Source organism: Penicillium canescens (assembly GCF_028828765.1).
Source record: "Penicillium canescens strain IBT 15451 chromosome Unknown utg000009l_segment0_segment0, whole genome shotgun sequence".
Lineage (NCBI taxonomy): Eukaryota > Fungi > Ascomycota > Eurotiomycetes > Eurotiales > Aspergillaceae > Penicillium > Penicillium canescens.
The window spans coordinates 400,856-421,768 of NW_026703971.1; the positions used below are offsets into that span (position 1 = coordinate 400,856).

Here is a 20,913-nt window from a genome sequence, read left to right on the forward strand (position 1 = left end):
GACGAGAGGAGACTCAGGAAGAATTTATGACTGGTTTCGAGTATGCACATACGTTGCAGCCACATTGTCATTTTAATGGGGAAGCCCTTTCAATGCTCTTATTGGAATTATCAATCTTCCTGGCTATATTTATTCGAGGCGCGTCCCAGGACTTGTACAGAAACGGGCATTGCGTTGTCTCGCAACCACAGAAACCAAATGTAGAGGATATGTACCGAGTATTTCCATCGGAAGAAAGAGATAAAAAACGTTGGAAATTGACAAGAAATATCTTTGATTTAGGAGAATAACTAGTAAAATCGGTAAAAATCGGTCGATATCGGTAGTTTTTTTTGATATCCACGTGACTTTCAGTGAGCCCATAATTAACTTGTTGCTCAGCTGCGACTCCGATATTGTCGTTGCAGCTGGTACTGGTAGTTGTTATGGTGAAAATGCTTGGTGGCTGAGAGAGCATACCATTCCTGAACAACATAGATGAGTGAAAACCACTTGCATTGGGGGCATACAGAAAGCTACAGCCGCTCTGGAAACTAGTCGACGAGACCAAATTGGGTGGCTTCGATTTCCCCAAGCTCAGTCGAATCATTCCCCTGCAACATACATACAAGTTCATGCAAGTTGCTCTCAAATCAGCGTGGGATCTTCGTAAATTCCTGTATAGGCATGTCTAGCCATTCTGAGCGAGGAGGGAGCCGCCCAGTTCATGGACATTGCTGCATGCACTAATCTACAAGGATAGGAAATGAGATATTTTATCCAGAACAGATAGTGAGACACAGGCATGGATGACCAGGGTTACGAACATATAAGAAGAAGCCATTCCTCGGGCTCTCATCGACCTTTCTGTTCATCATTAGCACTCCAGTCTCTTGTACATTTCATACCAGCTTCCCATACCGCACCCATATTTCTCAGTTGCACAACATGGCATTGAAGACTTCCTCTCCCTGCCACCAAGGGTTGACGCCCCCGGATAGCCCGACGAAGGGGAGAGCTACTCCTCCAGCTATCGTGAAGGATCTGAAGCATCTCTTTGGCATTTTTCTTGAAAAGGTGCTGCTCGATCTTACCAATCAAGAACCTCCAAACACTCCTGCCTCCCAAGGCCAGTCCCCACCAGACCCCGACATGGTTCGGCAGTTGCTGGAATGTGCTTCAGCTGAGCTCTCCATGGCAACTAATCCTGCTCAGTCTTGCTGTGCCAACAATGAACAGGAAGAGGTTGTTCAGGGGGCAGATGAAATTGATCTCAATCGTCAAATCTGTACTACTCCAGATGATTTCAAATCGTTTGAGAAATGGGCATCATCATCCCAATTCAAAACAGTCGTGGAAACGTATGAGCTTGCCATTAGACCCTTTTTTATTCGGGAATTGCTGACACAGGTACAGCTGGGACAAAGAGGCTTGTAAATATAAGATAGCCGAGCCGACGGAGAACTGCACTGATCCGGACGACTATACCGAGTATGTGTTCGTTGTCCGTGAACGTGTTGGTAGGTGATACCTTTGGATACAGACCCGAAAGTCTACTAATGATCGGATTAGACCGGAAGTCCGAGGAGGTGATGTCATACGTAGATGTCAAATCGGAAGGCTTGCGCGACATCCTGCGTGAGGTGCTGCACGACATCAAGGCCGTTAGCCTGATGGAAGATAAGCCATCGGTAATTGAAACTGATATTCCCTTTAAGGAGAATGCTGACTTGAGGTTAGATCGAGCAACATGTGCTATTCCATTTCCTCCCAGAACTGGAAAAATATGCGGAGACCATGAACAACGATCCGGACCGTGGATCTGCACAAGTGAAGGATCTCCGCTTGCTCATCGACCACCTCAAGCATACATATGCGGCGACCTCACAACGTCTTTATTCCATGCTACAGCATGGCCATATCACGTACGACCTTCTTTGGGCACTTTTCAAGCCTGGTTCCCACGTGTATGGCAGGTGCTTCGGAACAGGAGAGCCGCGATGTGTTATATTCGATGCGGGCGAAGAGACGACCGAAGACGACGTCACGTATTATAGACTTGAATGCCGGTACCTCGACTATGATGGACAGAAGTTTGGCGAAGCCGGCATCTTTCTCGGGGTCACGAAATTCCGGGGATCAAAGCCAATCGAGGCTCTCCAAGCCTTCCCCCTCCACCATCATCCAGATTGTGATGCGGTCCGCAAAGAACTGGTAAAAAGAGGTCAGAAATTCCGTGACCTGGCAGGGACACACATCCAATACTGTGACGGAAGCGCTTTCTTCATGAAAAACGGCACTGCTGTCGAAGTGAAAATCAATGGTCAAGTGGGAGTTGACGCAGCATTTTTCCGTCAAATGCTGCCGAATTATTCCCGGCCCCGACTCCAAGACAACTGGCCAAAGAAGAATGATGGCATCGCAGTTATCGACATAGGCGCTGTGTTCAAAAGGGACCGTGAAAGGGAGAAGGAAGGAATGCAGGAAGGCAGCGTAGAAGTACAACAAATGGGAGAGGACGACTTTTTGATCAGCTGTCCGACAGTTTGTTGCTTCAGCTTCCAGGAGAAGCAGTTCTGTGAGTATTACGTGATCAAGAGCAGTTGATATGATGACTAATATGGAATAGTGGAGTGCGCGGTTGGTGCTCTTCGCGAGGTGACATGGACCCCGGAAACCTTTGACTGTCTGAAGATACCGTCGAAGAAAAAGACTCTCCTCTCGTCACTGGCAAAAACTCGCTTGGGGTTAGTACCAGGGGTGCCATTTGACGATGTAATTAACGGAAAGGGCCGTGGGCTCAACATTCTTTTGCAGTACGTTGATAAACACCCTCCATTACTTACTTGGTATCTGAATTGTTCTAGTGGTCCGCCAGGCGTCGGAAAGACTTTCACTGTTGAGGCAACTTCAGAGCACTTCAACCTTCCTCTCTATTCTGTAAGCATTGCCCGTTGTCTCGGTTGTGGGCTTCCTAACATGCCTAGATATCGGCCGGAGACCTTGTCGTCGCTTCCGCCGATTCCAGTGTGCTCGAGCAAAGACTCGCAAGCATATTCAAGATTGCCAAGCACTTCAACGCTGTTCTTCTCTTGGACGAGGCAGATGCATTCATGGAGCAGCGCAAATCTTACCATGATACTCATAATCGTCTCGTGACCGTTTTCCTCCGAAAACTAGAGTATTACCAGGGCGTCCTCTTCTTGACCACGAATCGGTTGATAGATTTCGATGAGGCGATCTTAAGCAGGATTCACATGACCATCAAATATGATGGCTTGACAGCGAAGTTTCGTCGGGAGATCTGGACGAATCTATTATCCAAAGCACACACGGCCCAGGGTCCTCCTGTTGTTGGACAAGATGAGTTGCAGCAGTTGGACAAGTTCTCTCTAAATGGAAGAGATGTTAGTCTCCAGCGACGCTAGTTATTGTTCACCGGCTGACCGTTATTAGATCAAGAATCTTATTTCTATTGCACACGCACTCGCCACGGTCGAGGAAGAGCCGGTGACCTACAGATGTCTGGAAATCGCCGCGGAATCGAACGAAAGACTTTCGGAAGAGTTTCGTCGAGCACAATGCGTTGAGAACATGTTTCTCTAGGACAGACGAGTTAATCTTTGGGGTCTTTCCACGCAGCAGAGTTTAGTGCACAATGACAGTTTCAAGAGGTCGTCAACTCACAGTATAAGTCTAAGAATTTTTCCATTATCCTGCTTGAAGAGTTCCTTGGCGATTATGAAATCATAGTAGATAATGTACTCCCTGACCGACCAAGTCGACTCTATGCCCTAAGGGTTTCGGCAATGGAAGACGGCACGTTCCTCCCACCCTATTATCTGACAGTGCAGACAACAACCGAATCAAGCAACGCAGTCGGTCCATGGGGCTTATGGGCATCATCGAACTGGGGAGGATTCTTTGCATGTTTTCCCCCAACCCCACTCGTGTATTGCAAAAATTGGTTTAGGTGCCCGTAAGCTGTCTTGGGCAATTTGTCAACGTTCCAATCGAGTCGGGCAGTGAGAAGCGATATTGTTCCTGTAGTCGAGCTTGATGGTATTTCGACTCTCGCCGGTCGAAAATGGAAGATGTGGCATGGCGCATGAATTCCATGAAAGTTATCGTCAGTTGCGCTCTTCCGCTTGATTCCGTCTCTGTCTCTCCCCCTGCCTCTGATCTTCCACGGCAATCCGTTCATATGTTTCAAGGCCCTGTTCACTGCTTATAGGTCGAAGAGCGAAACGCCTAGCAAGCTCTTCAAGTGTAACCACGGGAGGGAAGAGTTGTGCTCAGGATTCATCAGTAGATTGTAGGTAGGTGCATGCCCTGTCGTAGATGGCTTGCTGTTGACGGACACAATCCGTCCATGGACGCAGTCGTGCCGGGCAATGTTTGCCCTTAGGAAGGGGTATCGTCCCGGTGGTCGAGCGAGACGGCCTTGGGACTTTCAACCGTCGGGATAGTAGGTTGTGGCAGTGGCGTAGGAATTCCAGGAAAGTTGTCCGACGGGTGCGCTCTTCAATCTGGTTTCGTTGTAATTCGGCCTGCTCCCGCCTCTCTTTCTCGCGTCGTCCTTCATCTTATGCGTGCTTCCTGCTCCCTTCTTCCTGCTTGCGCCTCTGCTCTGCCTGCAGAAAGAGAGCCTTGTAATCTGGCGAGTTGTTGTCGGCCATCGATCTGTCAGAGGGGGAAGTAGCTTAAGACAACCGCGACAGGTCTCGATTGGTGGGTACCTTATCCAGGACAGGAGGCTGATGTCAGCTGATCGCGGTTTCCGGTAGAAGTATTTCCCCGATAAATGACGCAAGGTTTCCGTTGGTAAGTGAGTCTCGTACCGAGTTGTGAGGGTCACATCCGTCTCAACTCGGATCGCTTAAGACAGAGATGTGGCAGTGATTGAAAGGGCAAAGAGAGCGTGGGGCTGGGGTCGCCATTCGGCCTCTCCAGTGGCGCTCTGCCGCTTCTCGAAGCCTTCGTTGTTCTTCAAAGCTGACATCGTAATTCGGTTATTGTTTGCTCCATCCCTAGTTGGAAGAAGTATTCAGTAGATAGTCGAACGATGCAGATTCAAGTCAACATAGTAGTGGGCCCGCTAGTCGCGGAGGGGATCCAACTTACTCCTTGACTCTAGACTGGATTGGTGCCTCTGGCATAAACAACCTCTGGCCACGATTGATTTTAGTCACTGCTTCCAAAACATACGCTGATTCAATGGTGCCTAATGTGCCTCGTCAGTACATAGATAAGTTCGGTCCATCTTCACAAGTCTAGTCACCATAGCGAGGTTACTATCTCAATTGCATCACTCGCGACGCCCGCATTCCGTCCTCCTATAGGAGCCCTTTACTTCGAAGGACAATTATGTTGTGTCATTTCCCTGTGAGGAAGGTACGCAATAAGGCCAGTAGTCAGCGAAGTTCTTTTGAAATAGAGAATACGCTTACCTCTATCGCTGTCCGTCTGTTGGACGAAACAAGCTTCGCTATGCACTAGTCTTTGCGGTTAAACATCATGCAATCATTCCGAGGGACCTCATGGGAAAATAAAATGACGTACCTGGCCTATCTGGGTAGTTAAGTCCCTTTCCAGGAATAGGATCTGTGCACGAGGCAAACTGTAGTGCTTACAGAACCTGCAATGATCATGAGCTATGCCGGAGGGGCCGACGTAGATGCCTGACACGGTATTTATAGGCGCAAGGCCTTCTTTACCATTGTAGTCTCTAACTGTGTTTTCAGTTTTGAATAGGTTAATGGAAAATCGGCCACCAGATAATCACTCGCACCTAAAACAACATTTCTTACCCTCAATGAAAGCTAGTGTTAGATGTCCTCTAGATTATACCCACTGCTTCGCATGCCTCATATTTTATTATTTTTGCCCATATTCTTCATCGCCCGATTAAAGCTAGTGTTAGATGCCCTATAGATTATACCCACTACTTTGCATGCCTCATATTTTAATATTTTTGCCCATATCCTTCATCGCCCGATTCTCATGAAAACGATCCTGTATTCCGCATCAACTAAAACACCAATTAAATAACGTTATATCGTTGTATTCTGGGGGGTGTAAGCAGGCAGATTTGGTCAGTGCCAGTATTGCCTTTCACTAACCCCCCAAACTGCATGGTAACTGAGGCGTATACCTGTAGAGTCAGACGACGGAGGAAATCCCCACTTATCGATCTTGACACCATCTATAAGATCCAAAGCCCTTACTGGGGATGCCCCTGGGGCCCTGGCCGCTGGCGGGCTTAGGAGTGTGATCTGAACACTTAACAGGTTGGACTGGGGCGGTATGCCCATATATTCAAGGAGGACATTGAGTGTCACGTAGATTCCAAGACTGGTCGGTCCTTCTCGGTGGCTCCGTTCATACATCAGACTTACATTCATCATGCATGAAGGCGGTCTGTGTAATCACTTAAGAATAAGGACCTGATTTCGTATGAAAAGCTCCTCAGTCCTCCCTCCTCCCTTCCTGCAAATCCTAAGCGCATTGCGTGGTTCATACTTTACAGTTATCTCATGAAGAGAAAAAATAAGAAGGCTCTACGTAAAAACAGCTTACGTGTGGAAAGCATACCCACGGTTCCTCACGCAGAGATCGAGATGTCCGAAGAGAAGACTGGACAGATTCAGAAAATTCCTGTTGGCCATGGAACGGACCCTGGTCAAGTCGTGGGGGATATAACTGCTAGCATACAGAGGTTAGCAATTTAACCCAGACACTTAGTTATTTCGAGCTAAAGGTTGCAGTTTCTTCATATCTTCTCAGTTTTCGGACCTTGTTATCAAAACCGAAGAGCAAGAATTCAAGTTGCACAGATTAATTATCTGTGGGCAGTCTGAATATTTTGCGCGATTGTACAGGGGCAACTGGGCAGTACGACCCCACAGGCGAGGTTTCATTCTGAATTCTAACCTAGATGTTAGGAGACCGCCGACAATACGATCCAGTTGAATGACGATGATCCTCGTGCTATCGAGGCAATGATCCACTTTATGTACGGCATTGACTATGATAGCAGCGGTAACGAGCTTGGCCGCGTTTCTCCTATGATCTTCAATGTCAGGTTATATCAGGTCGCGGACAAATATTTTGTACCCCAGCTCAAGCAAAGGGCCAAAGAGAAGTTTGGACAAATCGCAAGAACCTGTTGGCAGATGGATGATTTCCCCGTTGCCATTGCTGAGGCATATCAATGTACTCAGAAAGATGATGGAGATCTCCGAGAGCTACTGGTGCAAATTTCAAAGGATCATATCGTTGAACTGATGAAGAGTGAAAGGTTTTGTTCTGTCCTCGAGGAAACTGTCGGCTTTGCTGCCGATCTCGTCACATCTCTGTCTGGAGAAAGAGGGTCGACGAAAGATCACCACAAATATTACTGTTCTCAATGTTCTAATAATTGGTCCTGGTGCAAGTCTGGGGGGATGCATTATTGCCCATTCTGTGGTTGTTCCGGAGCATTTAGACGAGAATAAAGTTTTTGGGCTCTGTGCTTGGGCACAACCGTTTTCGATCCCAGTTCTTATTGTTGGATCGCAGAATATCCGTTTTTCACCAGCTATGCGGCAATATCTCAAGTTCTGTAGCAGTCTCCCTGGGCGTGAAATGAAACTTCGCCGACCCAACGGAAGGTGAATACAGACTCCCATTTCTATAAATAACAAACACCTAGCAAAATTCCCCATTCCAACTCATGTTTGCAATCGATCGACCGAAAATGGCTTTCATCTTAGATTGCAAATAGTCATTAATGAGCCGTGGGAAGCATCGTTGAGTCAACTCCCAAATAACCGTTGCATTTAATCGATCTTCAACATCATTTCTCTCCTCGAATGTCTTCTTTGAACATTATTATTGCCCGCATTTTAATTTGTATATATGATATTAATTACCTGTTCAAAATCCCATTTTTAATCCCACGAGTACCCTCACGTTCCTGGGATCATATTCGACCCCAGGATCCATGATTTGGTCCCTAGGCACACTTGTCAGAAATATACATGAAGCATACGGGATGTTAGGAGAAATGATCTACCGGACCCACATGGTGTATATGGGTGGTAATTGTGAGATATCATTGGCTAGCTAGAAGTTCTGTTTCCAATAGGAAGCTTGGGGTGAACCAGCGTTATTCCGTCAAGGCTCTCGAGGTTAGCACGGACCCATTAATTGTAAACAATGCAAACCATAACTAATGCGGTTTAAAGTGTCCTTACCGCAGCTACGAAACTCACTTCCTCCCTTCACCACATGCTCCGTGATTTCAAACGAACAACACCAAGGCACCAGCCCCTCCAACACTTATCTCTCGACTTTTTCTATGATCAAATATGCTGTCACGCGATTCAAAATGCGGGGCACTCATCAAACAAGACCGCGCACAATTGACGCCTCTGATGATACCAAAATCTCCCGATTTTGACGTCAAAGATTCTCAATTCTTCAGAAAATTCACCAAGTTGCCCACACCGGAAGAAGTACGCTCGCAGGCCAAAGCCCAACATCTCGCAGGAGTCTGCCCAGACAATAGAAAAACCTTCTCGATAACCGGCCCTCATGTGCGACCACCACCTGTGATATTCAAGGATCTGGGGCTGTTTGTCAAATGGGGAAGCGCTGCGAGAATTTCAGAGGGTCAGTGCCTCTATGCTCTCGGCCAGCTCCTCAAAGATCTTGTCCCGGTTCCGGAGATATACGGGTGGCGGGAGGATGGCGGTCAAACTTTCATTTATATGGAGTATTTGCATGCGCAGACTCTGGAGCAAGTGTGGGACAAGCTGAAACCTGATGACCGCGTTTCGATCTGTTGCGAGCTCCGGACAATCTACAGCAACCTTCGCCACCTTGAACAGAAGCCGGCAGAATCATTCATAGGTACGATGCTCTCAACGGCCTCTGCATTTCCTGAGCTACACCCATAACTCTTTCTCCACGTATAGGTAACATTGCACAAGCTCCTCTATATGACAGAGCATTCCACGTCGAGTCTATGCCCGAAGCAGGGCCGTTCAATACCGTCCAGGAATTCCATGACTGGTTCACTTTCCTATATCGAAAACCAATGCCAGATCCATATTCTGTCCCAATCGAACCGTTCCGTCAGGACCTGCCTGATGATAGTGAAATCAAATTTACGCATGGCGATCTCCACCGGAGCAACGTCTTGATAACACGCTCTGAACCTTACCATGTTCTTGCAATCGTCGATTGGGAACAGTCAGGCTGGCTACCTGCGTACTGGGAGGCCAGAAAGGCGCAGTATACTGCTGACAGGAATGACGAATGGTCTAGAAAATATTTGCCAATGATTTTGTGTCAGTATACCAGCACTTGGGATCCGTGGGACTACTACACGACGGCCATGGGATGTTGAGATAAAGACAGCGTTTCATTGCTCCGGCTTTTATTGATCTCTTTTCTACATTGCGTGAAATAATAACGGCGTCGAAACATAGATAGCAAATAACAACGTAAAGCGCGCGAATGAAAGCGGGAGAGCGAGAAATCCCCCCAGCGAATATCTCCACATTCGCTGACAGGACGGAATCCTAGGGCCGCCTAGTTCACAGTAGCTTTGGAGCATTTTGGACCACTGAGATGGCGCTGCCAGCTATGAGACCCTCCTCGACAAGCTTTTGGACGTAACTTTGCAGCCAATCTTGGCAATTTGGAGCCTATGCCGCAAAGAAATTAGGGGTTGCTATTATTTTGTGAAGTTCAACATACCGATGGGTCAAAAGGGTTGGGACTGCGGCCGGGAGGCAGAACTACTGTGGCGGCTGACTCTAGTCGATCACGCGCAGTTGTGTCTACTCCCGGCTGTCCATTACCCACAGTATCAGTAATGAACCGCCCATCGACTTGAGCAAGAGGTATAATATGGTGCTTGCGTTGGGTGGCATTGAAGTCGTAGTTGCGCTTGAACTCTCGGAAAAATCCAGTGGCTGTAGTCCCGGTGACATGTATAAGTTTCCCCACCTTACCCGCATCACCCGAAGGGACAAAAACAGCATAATGAGCGGGCCGCGCGCCGTTCGAGAATATTGCCAGATGGATTGTGCGGACCATTGTTTCTGATTGCGATAAAGGTATTTTTAAGGGTATGGTTTCGCTTAAGTCAAAGAGTAAATCAAAATTAGAGTGAATTCGACCTCGTGAAGTAGTGATCTGATTGAGAATGGAATCACAATTAGATCGGGCTACTTGGCCAATTTATATCTAAAACCCGTAGGTGTTGGGTTGGCAAAATCAAACGGTCTAGCAATTACGCGCCAGCAAGTTTAGTAAAAGTGAGGCCATATAGTGATGGCACGAAGCATAACAAATTGATATTAGACGCCGTGATTGCCCTGAAACATCGCAACCAAATTTAGCCCAAATTCAGCCCAATTGAAAGAGGCTGACGGTTCCATAAGGCCTGCCGACAGTCTAAAACCCATGGCATACATGCGAGCGCTAAGGTGGATAAGTTGGTTGGTTGCTGGGTGGAAGTGGCGATGCAGATCGGCAGGTGATGCGGACAGCAATGTACGGAGAGCTCCAATGATGACAAGAGGTACTGTCCATATGGGGGTGGTCGAGGGGAGATCTAGGCAAATGACAGATGTAAAGTGTTATATAGATGAGGCGGGACGGCGATCGCGCGTCACGCCCACAGATTCACCGATGATGTCTTGCTTAGCCAACAGTCACACAGCGACTTCGTTCGCAAGCGCCAGACTCGTATTTCGTGTCTGTGGCACGCTGCCAAGCTAAGCCAAATGGGTCCCTTCTGTGGGCCAGTGGATCACCGAGTTTATCTAGATTCCCCTATACGACGGTGCGGCCCTTCTCCAAGGTGGAGAAAGGAGTAACCACAAGCCAATCATAAATTAGAAAAGCTTTGCTCCCAGTATACCGAAACCGGTAATGTTCACCTGTTTTATTCTTGAGCCAATTCTAATTTACTCTTGTGCCATTCAATGGTTTTTACCAAGTTGTGGAGTAGTTTTCGAAATCAGTTATACCGCCACACTCTGACGACTTGATTGCCGGAAACTAATTCCGACACTTACGAGTCCTGATTGGATACCATGTCGACATAGGCTTTTCAGACCGCTTTCCAAACTAGTATCTGTAACTTACAGTGCCACATACTAGTTGTGACCCAAAATTCCCCAAAATCCGGACACATCCGCCGATAGGATAAACACTAGGCCCGTTTCCCGATGGCGAATCCCTATGCAGACATCTGCTTCACACAACCTACTGTATTCGCGTGCCTTTTTTATCAAGTTAGATTTGCAAAGCCAGGTTCACCATTTTACATTCTGTTCTTAATCCCGGGCCCACTGCCAGGAGTGAACCACGGTATGTTTCATACTATTTTACAAGCACGAGGCCTGGAGTTAGGTTCAGTCCGACAATCCAACCGAGAGTCTGAACTTCTAGTGCGGGTCTGTAATCCCACGCGAAGCAAACTACATTAAGTATTCGAAGAGGATCCAACGCCTGGCAAATAAGTGATAGAAGCGCACGCAAAGTATGTTAGCAGATACAGTGACGCAGCAAATATTTTAACAGCTCTCAGAATTTTTAGATTCCGCCAGTCAAAAATTCGATTTTTTCAACACTCTTTAACTTGTTTCTTAATAAAACACTTGGCTTCGTGTATTGAATGAACCATACCTTCTATGAAAAACACCTACTGAAACAAGAATGTTTAAAAAGTAAGATATCATAAACTTGCTCTGCTATCCTTGTTCTTGGAAAATTTCTGTTGGTGGACTCGCATGCAAGTCATTTATGGCTTTCAAGAACTTCTCGTCCAGTGCTGACTCTGGTCCACTCCCTTCAAATATGTACCGATAGAAGAAGTCGAGAGACTTGAAAAGTACCAGCCTGGTGGATATCATCCTATTCTGATAGGAGATATTCTTCAATCCCGATACCGAGTCGCCCACAAGCTAGGCTACGGAGCCTATTCAACCACTTGGCTCTGCCGGGACTACCAGTCTAATACATACTGGCAGTCAAAGTTGGAATGGCGGATTCAAATGACCGTGAGGTTGATGTCCTCAATTATCTCAACCACTCTTCCCCACTTGATCACCCGGGGAGGACAATGATACCCACTATCAAAGATAGATTCGTCCTCCATGGCCCTAATGGCACCCACCCTTGCTATGTGACAACCCTAGCAATGTGTAGTGTCTCTAGTGCGAAGGAAGGGTCATACAAACGCATCTTTCAGGCCATGACCGCTCGCTCGCTCATTGTGCAACTTTTGCTAGCCGTTGAGTACATCCACAGCAAAGGAGTTGTTCATGGAGGTTAGTCACCATTCTTTATAGCTTTACAACCATATGCTTATACAACAACTACATCAGACCTTCACATCGCCAATATTCTTTTATGTCTCCCAGCCGATTTTGATCAGCTCTCAATCGAAGAGTTATATGAAAAATACGGTTCGCCCGTGTCAGAACCAGTTATTCGTTTTGATGGTCAGCCCCTTGAGTCTGGTGTTCCGTCTAGCGTCGTCCCTCCTATCTGGCTTGGGAAAGCTTCAGAGGAATTCTCCCTTCCAGAATCTAGAGTCCTGCTCAGTGATTTTGGAGAGGCATACAGACCCTCTACAGAGTACCGATATAACTCGCACGCCCCTATGTCCTGAAGCCCGATTTGAGTCAGAATGTGGTCTTTCTTTTTCAGCTGATATTTGGACACTCGCATGTTCCATCTGGATAATACTCGGCCAGCGCCCCTTATTTGAGGACATACTTGCCACGCCGGACGATATCACAGCCGAGCAGATTGATACTCGGGAGAACTTACCTTTACGGTGGTGGGAGAAATGGGCGGCGCGCCACAAATATTTCGATGAAAGTGGAAAACCAAATCAAGGTCGACAGGTGAGGCCTTGGGAAGACCGCTTTGAAAAGCACATTCAACTCCCGCGACAACAGGCTGGAATCCAAGGTTTTGACTTAAAAGAAAAGGCTGCTGTTGTGAATATGTTGCGGTCGATGCTGTCTTTTGAGCCGGAAAAGCGGCCAACTGCGCAGGATATTGTAAAATGCGAGTGGATGGAGAGATGGGCAATACCGGACTTTAACAAGTCTCACTTTAGGGAGTGCCGGGGCCGCGGACAATTCCCATGATGCTGTTCCCCCCTAGAATATGCTGTATGTTGTAGCCGCATGCAAAATCTCCTCTGCACTCCGGGTTATTTTGTTTTATTCTTTTCCACGCCACCGATTTCCTTCTCTTGGCCTGTTGAATCTTCTGCCACCTCATTTCTTCTTAAAACACGTTGAAATTCTGGCGACCGATGCTATTGGTATATACACAACACGATCTATTAACGCCCAGCGGCTAAGCCGAAAGGGCAACTATCGCTGATCTACTATACATGTCATAATATATACAGTACTGTGTCTCCTTAGAGCCCATACATAAAACCTTGCCATATATGTCATTTCAAGCAAGCAGTGTCGCAGCGGATCCTCCTGGGTTAGTAATTTTGTTAGTAGGCTGGCTTGAAGGCGCTTCTCCAAGTGTTCAACATCCTATCTTCGGCAGTTGAAGCGCGTCTACCATCTGTAGCACGTGGTAGTTGGTGAGTTAGATCGGAAAAAGGGGTGATTTATGTTCGTCGGCATGGTTAAGTGGCCTCGAGTCGGCCCGTCGCGATGGCGAATCGTATTGAGTCCCGTACCGCTTTTAAGTTTGGCGTCCACTTCTGATCATCAGACGGCGATTTCCCTCCCAGGGAGAAGGGCAGGTTTCCTCGGTGGGTGTTGGTACACTGTAGCAGTTCCATCCGGTGCGCAGTCCACTTCCGACATCGAAAAAGGAAGTGCTCCACGGTCTCTTTCGCTTGTTCACATGCACACTGATCCGCCTCTGCCGCGTTGATTCGATAGAGATATCCATCGAGTCTTGCCACGCCAGTCCGGAGTTGAGCCAGCACGCTTGCTTCTTTCCACGATAGGCGATCATACAGCTGTCGAGTGTGTTTTCCTGGAAGTGCTGCATCCACTCGTTTGACGTGTTTCCCAACTTTCTCTGGCAAGCCTTTCCCAGTGGCTACATGTGACTGTGCGATGATCAGGTTTGTTGACTTCATCCTAGAAACTCGTGCTTGGAGGAGAGCATCCGCTTGGGTCGCGGTCCTGGCCTGCTCTTTCGCTAGGCCCAACAATTTGTTCGCTTCACTAGTAGGGGTCCAACGAATGTTGATCCGGTTTGCGGTTCTCCCTAGCCTTCTAGTCAGCTTGTAAATTTGGTCGACGTGACCCTGGCCCGACTGTTGACGAGGATTCCTCAGCGTGAGTGCTGCTGCTTTTTTACCCGTGAGCAGCGTGATTCTGTATCCTTTCACCCCTGGTAGCATGTGTAACACGCATGCCATTGCTGCCAGCTCCGCCGAGTACGGGTTCTGCTCTACTGACACTCAGCGTAACCGAGAAGGCTTTCAGTTTCATTTTCCGGTAGTGAGGTGGCTGCTTTTCGATTGCTCCACCAAATCCCACTAACTCATTACGCGCCGAGCTGCTGACCGCAATCTGCATGTATCCGCCCGCATCGGTCTGAGACTCTTGCGGTCAACAGTATCGGTCCGCACGCGTTCCTCCTATGGGGCCAACGTAAACGGATTAATCGTTTCCAGTGTTTCCATGTCGATGTGCTTAAGCGCGTCCGCTACGTGGAACAACGGCGAGCGGTGGTATCTTCTGAACTTCCTGATCCGATCTGTGTTTCTGCGGAGAGGATTGGTTTCTGGCAGGGTGTGCATGTCCGTCCACATCTTCACGGCTCGTCTCCAGAAACGGTGTTGAGCAGTGGCAATGTGGGCCTCCGCCTCTGCGACACTGGTCGCAACTGTCAGGAATGTCCCTACAATCGCTTGCGCTCCTACCCTTTGGAAGCGGTTGATTGGTCCGATGGCTTTATCCTTGCAAGCGTGCATCCATACATTGGAGGCATAGTCCACGACCGGCGCCACCGTCGATGTGAATAGCTGCCGTGCTGTTGCTGGGGATAGACCCCGAAGTCGCCGAAGCCCCATCGCGGCCTCCAGGCCCGTGGATGCTGCCCTCGCGATATGTTCCTTGTACTTGAGTCCCGTGTCCATCAAGACGCCTAGGATCTTGACATGGTCTTTGGGTACAACCGTCTGTCCCTTGATAGTAAACGGCTCATGGTCCGATTTACGCGTCTTGGGGGGTAAAGTGTATGATAGTTGTCTTTTCCGCTTCAAAAGTCGCTCCGCTTCTTCTTTCCCAGTCGAGCGCCTTATTGATGATTGCTTCAATTCCTTCCCGGTTACTCTGCGCAGTTGGCCCGGTCACCCATGCAGTAAAATCATCCACAAAAGCAATCGATCCTCCCTGGCTGTCGATCTGTCTTTGCACGAGGCCAAAAGACATAAAGTAGCTTCGGCAGGCCTACTTGCATAGACCACTACTCCAGTTTTTCACCCAATAAACGAGGTTTCTGGACTCTTGAGGTAGACAAAGCCTCTCACCCTGGTTGTCTCTCAGTTTGCTCCTTAAGAATACATCACGGACAAATCAACTAGGACGACACCGCTCCAATCAGGCTAACCTGATCTCAGGCCCTCAGTGCGAGTGAGGTAGTTGATTCCCGGCTGTTTGTACACCGACACGCGCATCCGTCCTCTCGGGCCATACAGACAGTCTCTTGACAGGCCCCGACCCTGTCGCAGTGGCTGCCATTGTACACCACGCCCCGCGAGAGCTTTCACTCCCGTTTCGCGTTACCTGGGGAGGTCTCCCCCGCCAGGCCGACCGTGTCTTGCAGAAAGCCCTCATATACGCTCCGTCCGGCAGTGTACGTCGGCCACTTTCCACTAACCAAGCTTGTTCTCCGATGCCTGAGCAGGATCGATGGTTTGCCACCAGCCAAATACCAATTCCTTTCAGAATGCGCGCATATCTCCCAGGAGGATGCCCGTGTCTCGGTGGTGTCCGTGTCAAGAAGAGGAACCGCATCAAAGGTTGCCCATGGCTAGGCCTTAACGAGGTCTTCCGAGGCGGCATCTTCGTGCCTTAACGAGTTCGAGACTTAACGAGGTCTCCTGGGCCTTGAACGAGGTCTGTCCGATATTAGCTTGACTGCCTGTGTCATCGGTTTACTACCGCCTCGCCGCATCTTACACGATGCGAACTCAGACCGTATGCAAGCTCAGGGGTGTCCTGTCTTCTTTCTAGGGCGACACCACTTTCACTGGTAATGCAAGACCAGCTTTTGGGCCCGAGTGCGAGTCGGGTAAGAAGAAGTCGGATGGTTTTCATATGCCGTTATCCCCTGATTTTGGTGTGGTTGTGCGGTCGTGCCTCTCGCCAACCGCGCCGGGCCGGACCGCACAACCACGGCGGATTCACTTTGGTCTCCCCAACGGGGATTAACACCGGACACCACGAGAAGGTATGAATCCATTGTCCCAACAGCCTGGCTAGGACTGCTGCCCAGTGCGAGCTCACTGGGGGCTAATATTCCATTGCACACATACATCAGGTCACACAAGGTGACGGCTGCCACATCAGGAACATGCTGCAAACACTCGTAAGAGGCGAGCAATCAATGAGCGCCAGGATGAATATCGACATAGAAGGGGAAGGGGAAAGGAAAAAACACATTTCCGGAGATCCACGAAGATTCGATCCAGATCCACACACTTCCATAGGGGTAAGGGGGGTATCAAAGGGGATAAAACACAAACGTGATCCAGTAATCTGGGAAGAAAAGAATTTTTTTTTTCTGTTTCAGATATCTAGACACGAGGGATGGGCGAAAGTAGGCCCAGGATGTTGAAGGGGAGGGCCGAGAGGGTTTTTTCGGTCACAAAGAACCGTGCAAGTCGAACTCCGTCTATGTGACCACTCCCAGTAGCTGGATCGCAGATTCGCGTGTAAAAAGAATGTGTGAAATGAGAACGCTGAGTCGTGACCAGCCAGCTAGTGAGAACTCCAAATCATAAAGAAACATGACCCGTAACAATCGTTGAGGTCGGGGAAAATCAAGAAAACGCCCATTCATGCAGTCGTCAGTTCAGTGAAGTCGTTACATGGAGATGCAAGTACAGTCGCAGTGGGAAGCAAACGCGGGTCAAAAAAGTCAGTGACGAGAGGGACATCTATGGGCTGAGTGGGAGATCATCAGCTCCATCCGGCCCGAACCCAGCCATATCGACGGAGTGAAGGGATCCCGGCCCCTTGCCCAGGGAGATGTCGGAGGAAGCATAGCCGTGCTTGAGTCGTTCATGTGGCCCGAAGATGTGTGGCCCAAAGAACGGTCGATTCTCGTCATTGGGGGTGTTGCCAACCCCGGCGACCCACGGCCCGTTCTGCCAGAAGCGTGCATTGGCTTGTTGGTCTCCGAAGAGATCGTGGTGATCAGAGTGCGGGTCGAGTCCATGCATGGGGAACTCATTTGGCGACTGGAATCGGAGATGCGACCGGCCGAAACTGGAGCATGGGGAATCTGCGTGGAGCGGCATGTCGAGACCTGAAAGTAGAGGGGGATCCTCCACCGGGGTGATGTCAATAATCAGATTTTCCGTTTGTTGAGCCAAAGCCGCCGACAGCCGGAGATTCGAGGCTGAACTATGCCGGCTGTGACTGGCCGACCGCTCGATTGCACGCTGCACAAAGCTACCACAGTTCTTTAGGATTTTTTCCTGGGCCTCCTGTGGCAGACTATTGAAAAAGTCATTCGCCAGGGACTCCTTGGGCGATTCATCAGCCGCAGGAATCAACCCGTATGTAGACTTGGCATATTCGGAGAGACCGGACGGCATGTTATATGGAGATTGGTAGACATTCGGAGCGGTGGATTGTTGCTGGTCGAGGTAGGCATATTTTCCGGGCATCTTCGCTGCCGCCACGCTACCTCGATCCACGGTCTCTTGCTTGATGTTTTCTGACTCTTTCTTTTGAATCACATCCAGTCGCTCACGGTGACTCACCAGCGAGAACCGCAACATCTGAAGGAGCCGAGTGACCTCTTCCGACCGCATGTTGAGGGTCTGAGGTGGCAGCAAGGTTCCGTCAGCGGCTCGTGGCTGTACCCGTTGCTGTGCCATGGCTAGTTCCAGCTTCTCCAGGCCATTGACTGGTGGTATTGAGCCCATCGGACCCAACAGGGTCTCAACTACCAATTCGGAACTGATGATGTCGTATCCGGCAAAAACATTGGCGTGGTCAGTTATTTGAGTGAGGCGGCGACGAGCTATGAGTTCCCGGACATTGGCAAAGATATTGGTGGATGGGAGGTGATGCTGCTGCTGAGCGTGCGATTTGGCAACCGAGGGGTAGGGGGCATGGCGGGCAGACTGATTGGGTAGTGGTCGAAAGGCCGACGGCATCGCAGGAGCTCCAGCAGCAAGGTGCTGCAGGGAGGCGGAAGGACGGGTGACATTCAAGAGTCGTTGTTGTTGGGCGTAAAGATTTTGCTGGTAGGGAGGGGCAGGGGTAGCATAATGAAACTGGTGGTGGGGTGAGATTTTCGATGCACGAGCGCTGACACCAGCCACGCCAAGCGACTTGACGCTGTCCAGGAAATTGGCCTGCGGGTTGTGGATGGGCACACTAGGGTTGTGTGTATACTGTACCCTACTCTCGGTGGACTTGGTGCCCAAGTAATGCCACACCTGCTCAACTCTCACTGGCCGGAGTGGGGCGAAATAGTTCCTAGTCGCATCCACCGTCTCGAATTCGGCCCACTGATAGGGAGATCGTGCACTGCCTGCCGCGGGCACTGCTGACTCTAACTCTTTTCGTTCGGGCTTGCGCGCTAGGTGGACCGGAGGGGTTTGATTCCCAGTGCGAGCGGTACGAAATTAGACTTGCGAACCACCAGCATCCACCGGTAAGGCATTTCAATCACATCGCTGCAGGGTTGTTAGCATTGGGAGAATATGGAAAATGAAGACCTTCCGTCCTGGAGGGCTCGGGGAATAGGTGACTCACCCTCGGGGAAGTACTTTGAGCAACAGGCTCCGCTCTTCGGGTCGATTTTCAAGCACAATGGCGCCATTTATTTCCTTGTCAACCTGAAACTGGACCAAATTCCCTTGCGACTGATGACGGGCCTCTTCAATCACATGGCGATCCAAATCCGAGGATTCTCACAGGACTCCGTTCGGTCGCTTCTGGCGATGGAATTTGCATTTAAATCAACACTGGGAACTGAGTATTGACTGCCATCGTTGGCAATGACCGCAATCGCACCGGATTCAATCTGCACGCCAGCCAACAGGGTACAGGTGGCATGATAGGCGCGTGTGCATTTGCCGAAATTGCACTGGAAGCAAGCGCCGAAGACTTCGCGGCAAAAGAGACACTTTAGACCCAAGCGAGCCTTGGGGATCTTGTCAATATCACACACAACCTCCGTGCCGGACGCATCGTGAAGGATTGTAGTCTCCTCGACGAACAACGCGCACCGTCGGTGTGCGTGGCCTTTGCCATCCTCGGTCGGCAGCAGATCCTCATAGTCCAGATTGTTAGGGCACAGCAGACACGGGAGCTTCCGCGGCATCGGTGTGGGGTTTGGATCGTTTGGTCCTCGGCCCGTCATCCGGGTTCTTCCGCTTTCGGCCACGGGAGGGATTCTCAGGAACACTGCGAGGCGGCGTGAGAATATCGGAAGCAGCTTCGAACCCATCGAACTCGCTCTCGTATTCAGCGTGGTATTCAGGGGTGCTCTCGCCACGCAGTTTGCGCTCAATCTCATCCACGTCGATCCAGACACTGTCTGACTCGCAGTTGCATTTCTTGGCGATGCGAGCATAGTCTAACCACCGCTCAGTCGCAAAGTTGACCGACTCGGCGCAATTGTATCCGATGTTGTATCCAGAGTGGTAGCCGTAAGGGAAGGTGATGACAAACTCCCCTTCATAGTGGACCAACCGGTTGACAGTGATGCCGTACTGGGACTTGAGAAGGCTAGGCGAGACGAGATAGGTCTTGTGGTGAAGGGATTGATCACAGTTCTTTGCATCACTGGACCAAATACTGCGCATTGCCTGCTCGAAGCGAGGTGCATCTTCCTGGGAAATGCTGTACCATTGCTTTGGCGCACCAAAGTGGATGTAGTTGATACTGTAGAGATCCACATCCTCGAGATGCCAAGCAAATGTGGCCTTCCACATGCCCAGGTAGAGGTAAGCAGTGTTGACCCCAGGCACTTTTTGGCCAAGAACGTCGAGCAGATTGGGCAACTTGGCAACGTTCCAAGAGGTCGTACTATCCTCGAAGAGCGAACCAGGCATGTCGGCACCGTACATCGGGTTGTTGTACATGAGTGACTTCCAGTAGTTGGTTTCTAATTCCTCGCATCGCTCCGCGGTGTAGTCCTCGTTGTCATGGATTCGATGATCAAAGCTCTGCAACTCCAGTCAGAGAATAGAGAGCTCCGCCAAGGGTGCGAATATCATACAACTTCCATTTCAGTAAGGACTTCTCGTATTGCGTTTTCTAATCCGAAGGTTACACATATCGAATCGATTTCTAGAAAATTCAATGAAAGGTAATAGGCCTGCGGTTGAGTGAAACATATTTTCACAGCACAAAAGCCAGTAGGCCAAGAGGAAAGAGACAATATGCAACTGCAGTGAAGCCTATACCATTGCTTCTCATCTTTGGTAACAGAAAGTCGAAGAACAGTGGAAATCTGGTGCCACTGTACATCTCAAGCACCGGATCAGTCATGGCGAGCATAGTCAAGTGGCCAGCCTTCAGGCGTTAGCTGCCCACAGAACTCAGGGTTATAGACGGTGCTTGTCTTGTCTAGGGTAGCCACATACCGATTGCGGCCCCCACGTTTACCGTGTGTTTTATAGTGGTCATTGAGGTTGTCGCGCCGCGAGAAACTGCGTTGGCACCCAGGGACCCAGCAGACATG

At 49.4% G+C, this 20,913-nt stretch overlaps 6 protein-coding genes across 6 annotated transcripts; 4 read left to right on the plus strand and 2 right to left on the minus strand.

Moving 5' to 3' along the window:
- Positions 1–927: 927 nt before the first annotated feature.
- Positions 928–3,585, plus strand: N7446_011827 (ATP-binding protein; the record flags this gene model as incomplete). Its single annotated transcript, XM_058520569.1, has 8 exons — positions 928–1,340; positions 1,396–1,499; positions 1,552–1,670; positions 1,720–2,557; positions 2,609–2,795; positions 2,847–2,919; positions 2,967–3,386; positions 3,436–3,585. The coding sequence occupies 8 exons, from the start codon at positions 928–930 to the stop codon at positions 3,583–3,585; spliced, it is 2,304 nt and encodes a 767-aa protein (XP_058366855.1).
- A 3,014-nt stretch (positions 3,586–6,599) lies between these two features.
- N7446_011828 (BTB/POZ domain-containing protein) lies at positions 6,600–7,475 on the plus strand (the record flags this gene model as incomplete). Its single annotated transcript, XM_058520570.1, has 3 exons — positions 6,600–6,697; positions 6,747–6,873; positions 6,924–7,475. The coding sequence occupies 3 exons, from the start codon at positions 6,600–6,602 to the stop codon at positions 7,473–7,475; spliced, it is 777 nt and encodes a 258-aa protein (XP_058366856.1).
- An 855-nt stretch (positions 7,476–8,330) lies between these two features.
- On the plus strand, positions 8,331–9,373 carry N7446_011829 (Aminoglycoside phosphotransferase; the record flags this gene model as incomplete). Its single annotated transcript, XM_058520571.1, has 2 exons — positions 8,331–8,874; positions 8,940–9,373. The coding sequence occupies 2 exons, from the start codon at positions 8,331–8,333 to the stop codon at positions 9,371–9,373; spliced, it is 978 nt and encodes a 325-aa protein (XP_058366857.1).
- Positions 9,374–9,563: 190 nt separating this feature from the next.
- Positions 9,564–10,068, minus strand: N7446_011830 (uncharacterized protein; the record flags this gene model as incomplete). Its single annotated transcript, XM_058520572.1, has 2 exons — positions 9,564–9,674; positions 9,727–10,068. 2 exons carry the CDS (start codon positions 10,066–10,068, stop codon positions 9,564–9,566), a joined length of 453 nt encoding a protein of 150 aa, XP_058366858.1.
- Positions 10,069–12,022: 1,954 nt separating this feature from the next.
- On the plus strand, positions 12,023–12,655 carry N7446_011831 (uncharacterized protein; the record flags this gene model as incomplete). The annotated part of the gene is made up of 2 exons (XM_058520573.1): positions 12,023–12,311; positions 12,369–12,655. 2 exons carry the CDS (start codon positions 12,023–12,025, stop codon positions 12,653–12,655), a joined length of 576 nt encoding a protein of 191 aa, XP_058366859.1.
- Positions 12,656–17,143: 4,488 nt separating this feature from the next.
- Positions 17,144–20,311, minus strand: N7446_011832 (uncharacterized protein; the record flags this gene model as incomplete). Its single annotated transcript, XM_058520574.1, has 5 exons — positions 17,144–18,730; positions 18,862–18,898; positions 18,978–19,080; positions 19,140–19,479; positions 19,532–20,311. 5 exons carry the CDS (start codon positions 20,309–20,311, stop codon positions 17,144–17,146), a joined length of 2,847 nt encoding a protein of 948 aa, XP_058366860.1.
- Positions 20,312–20,913: the final 602 nt, after the last annotated feature.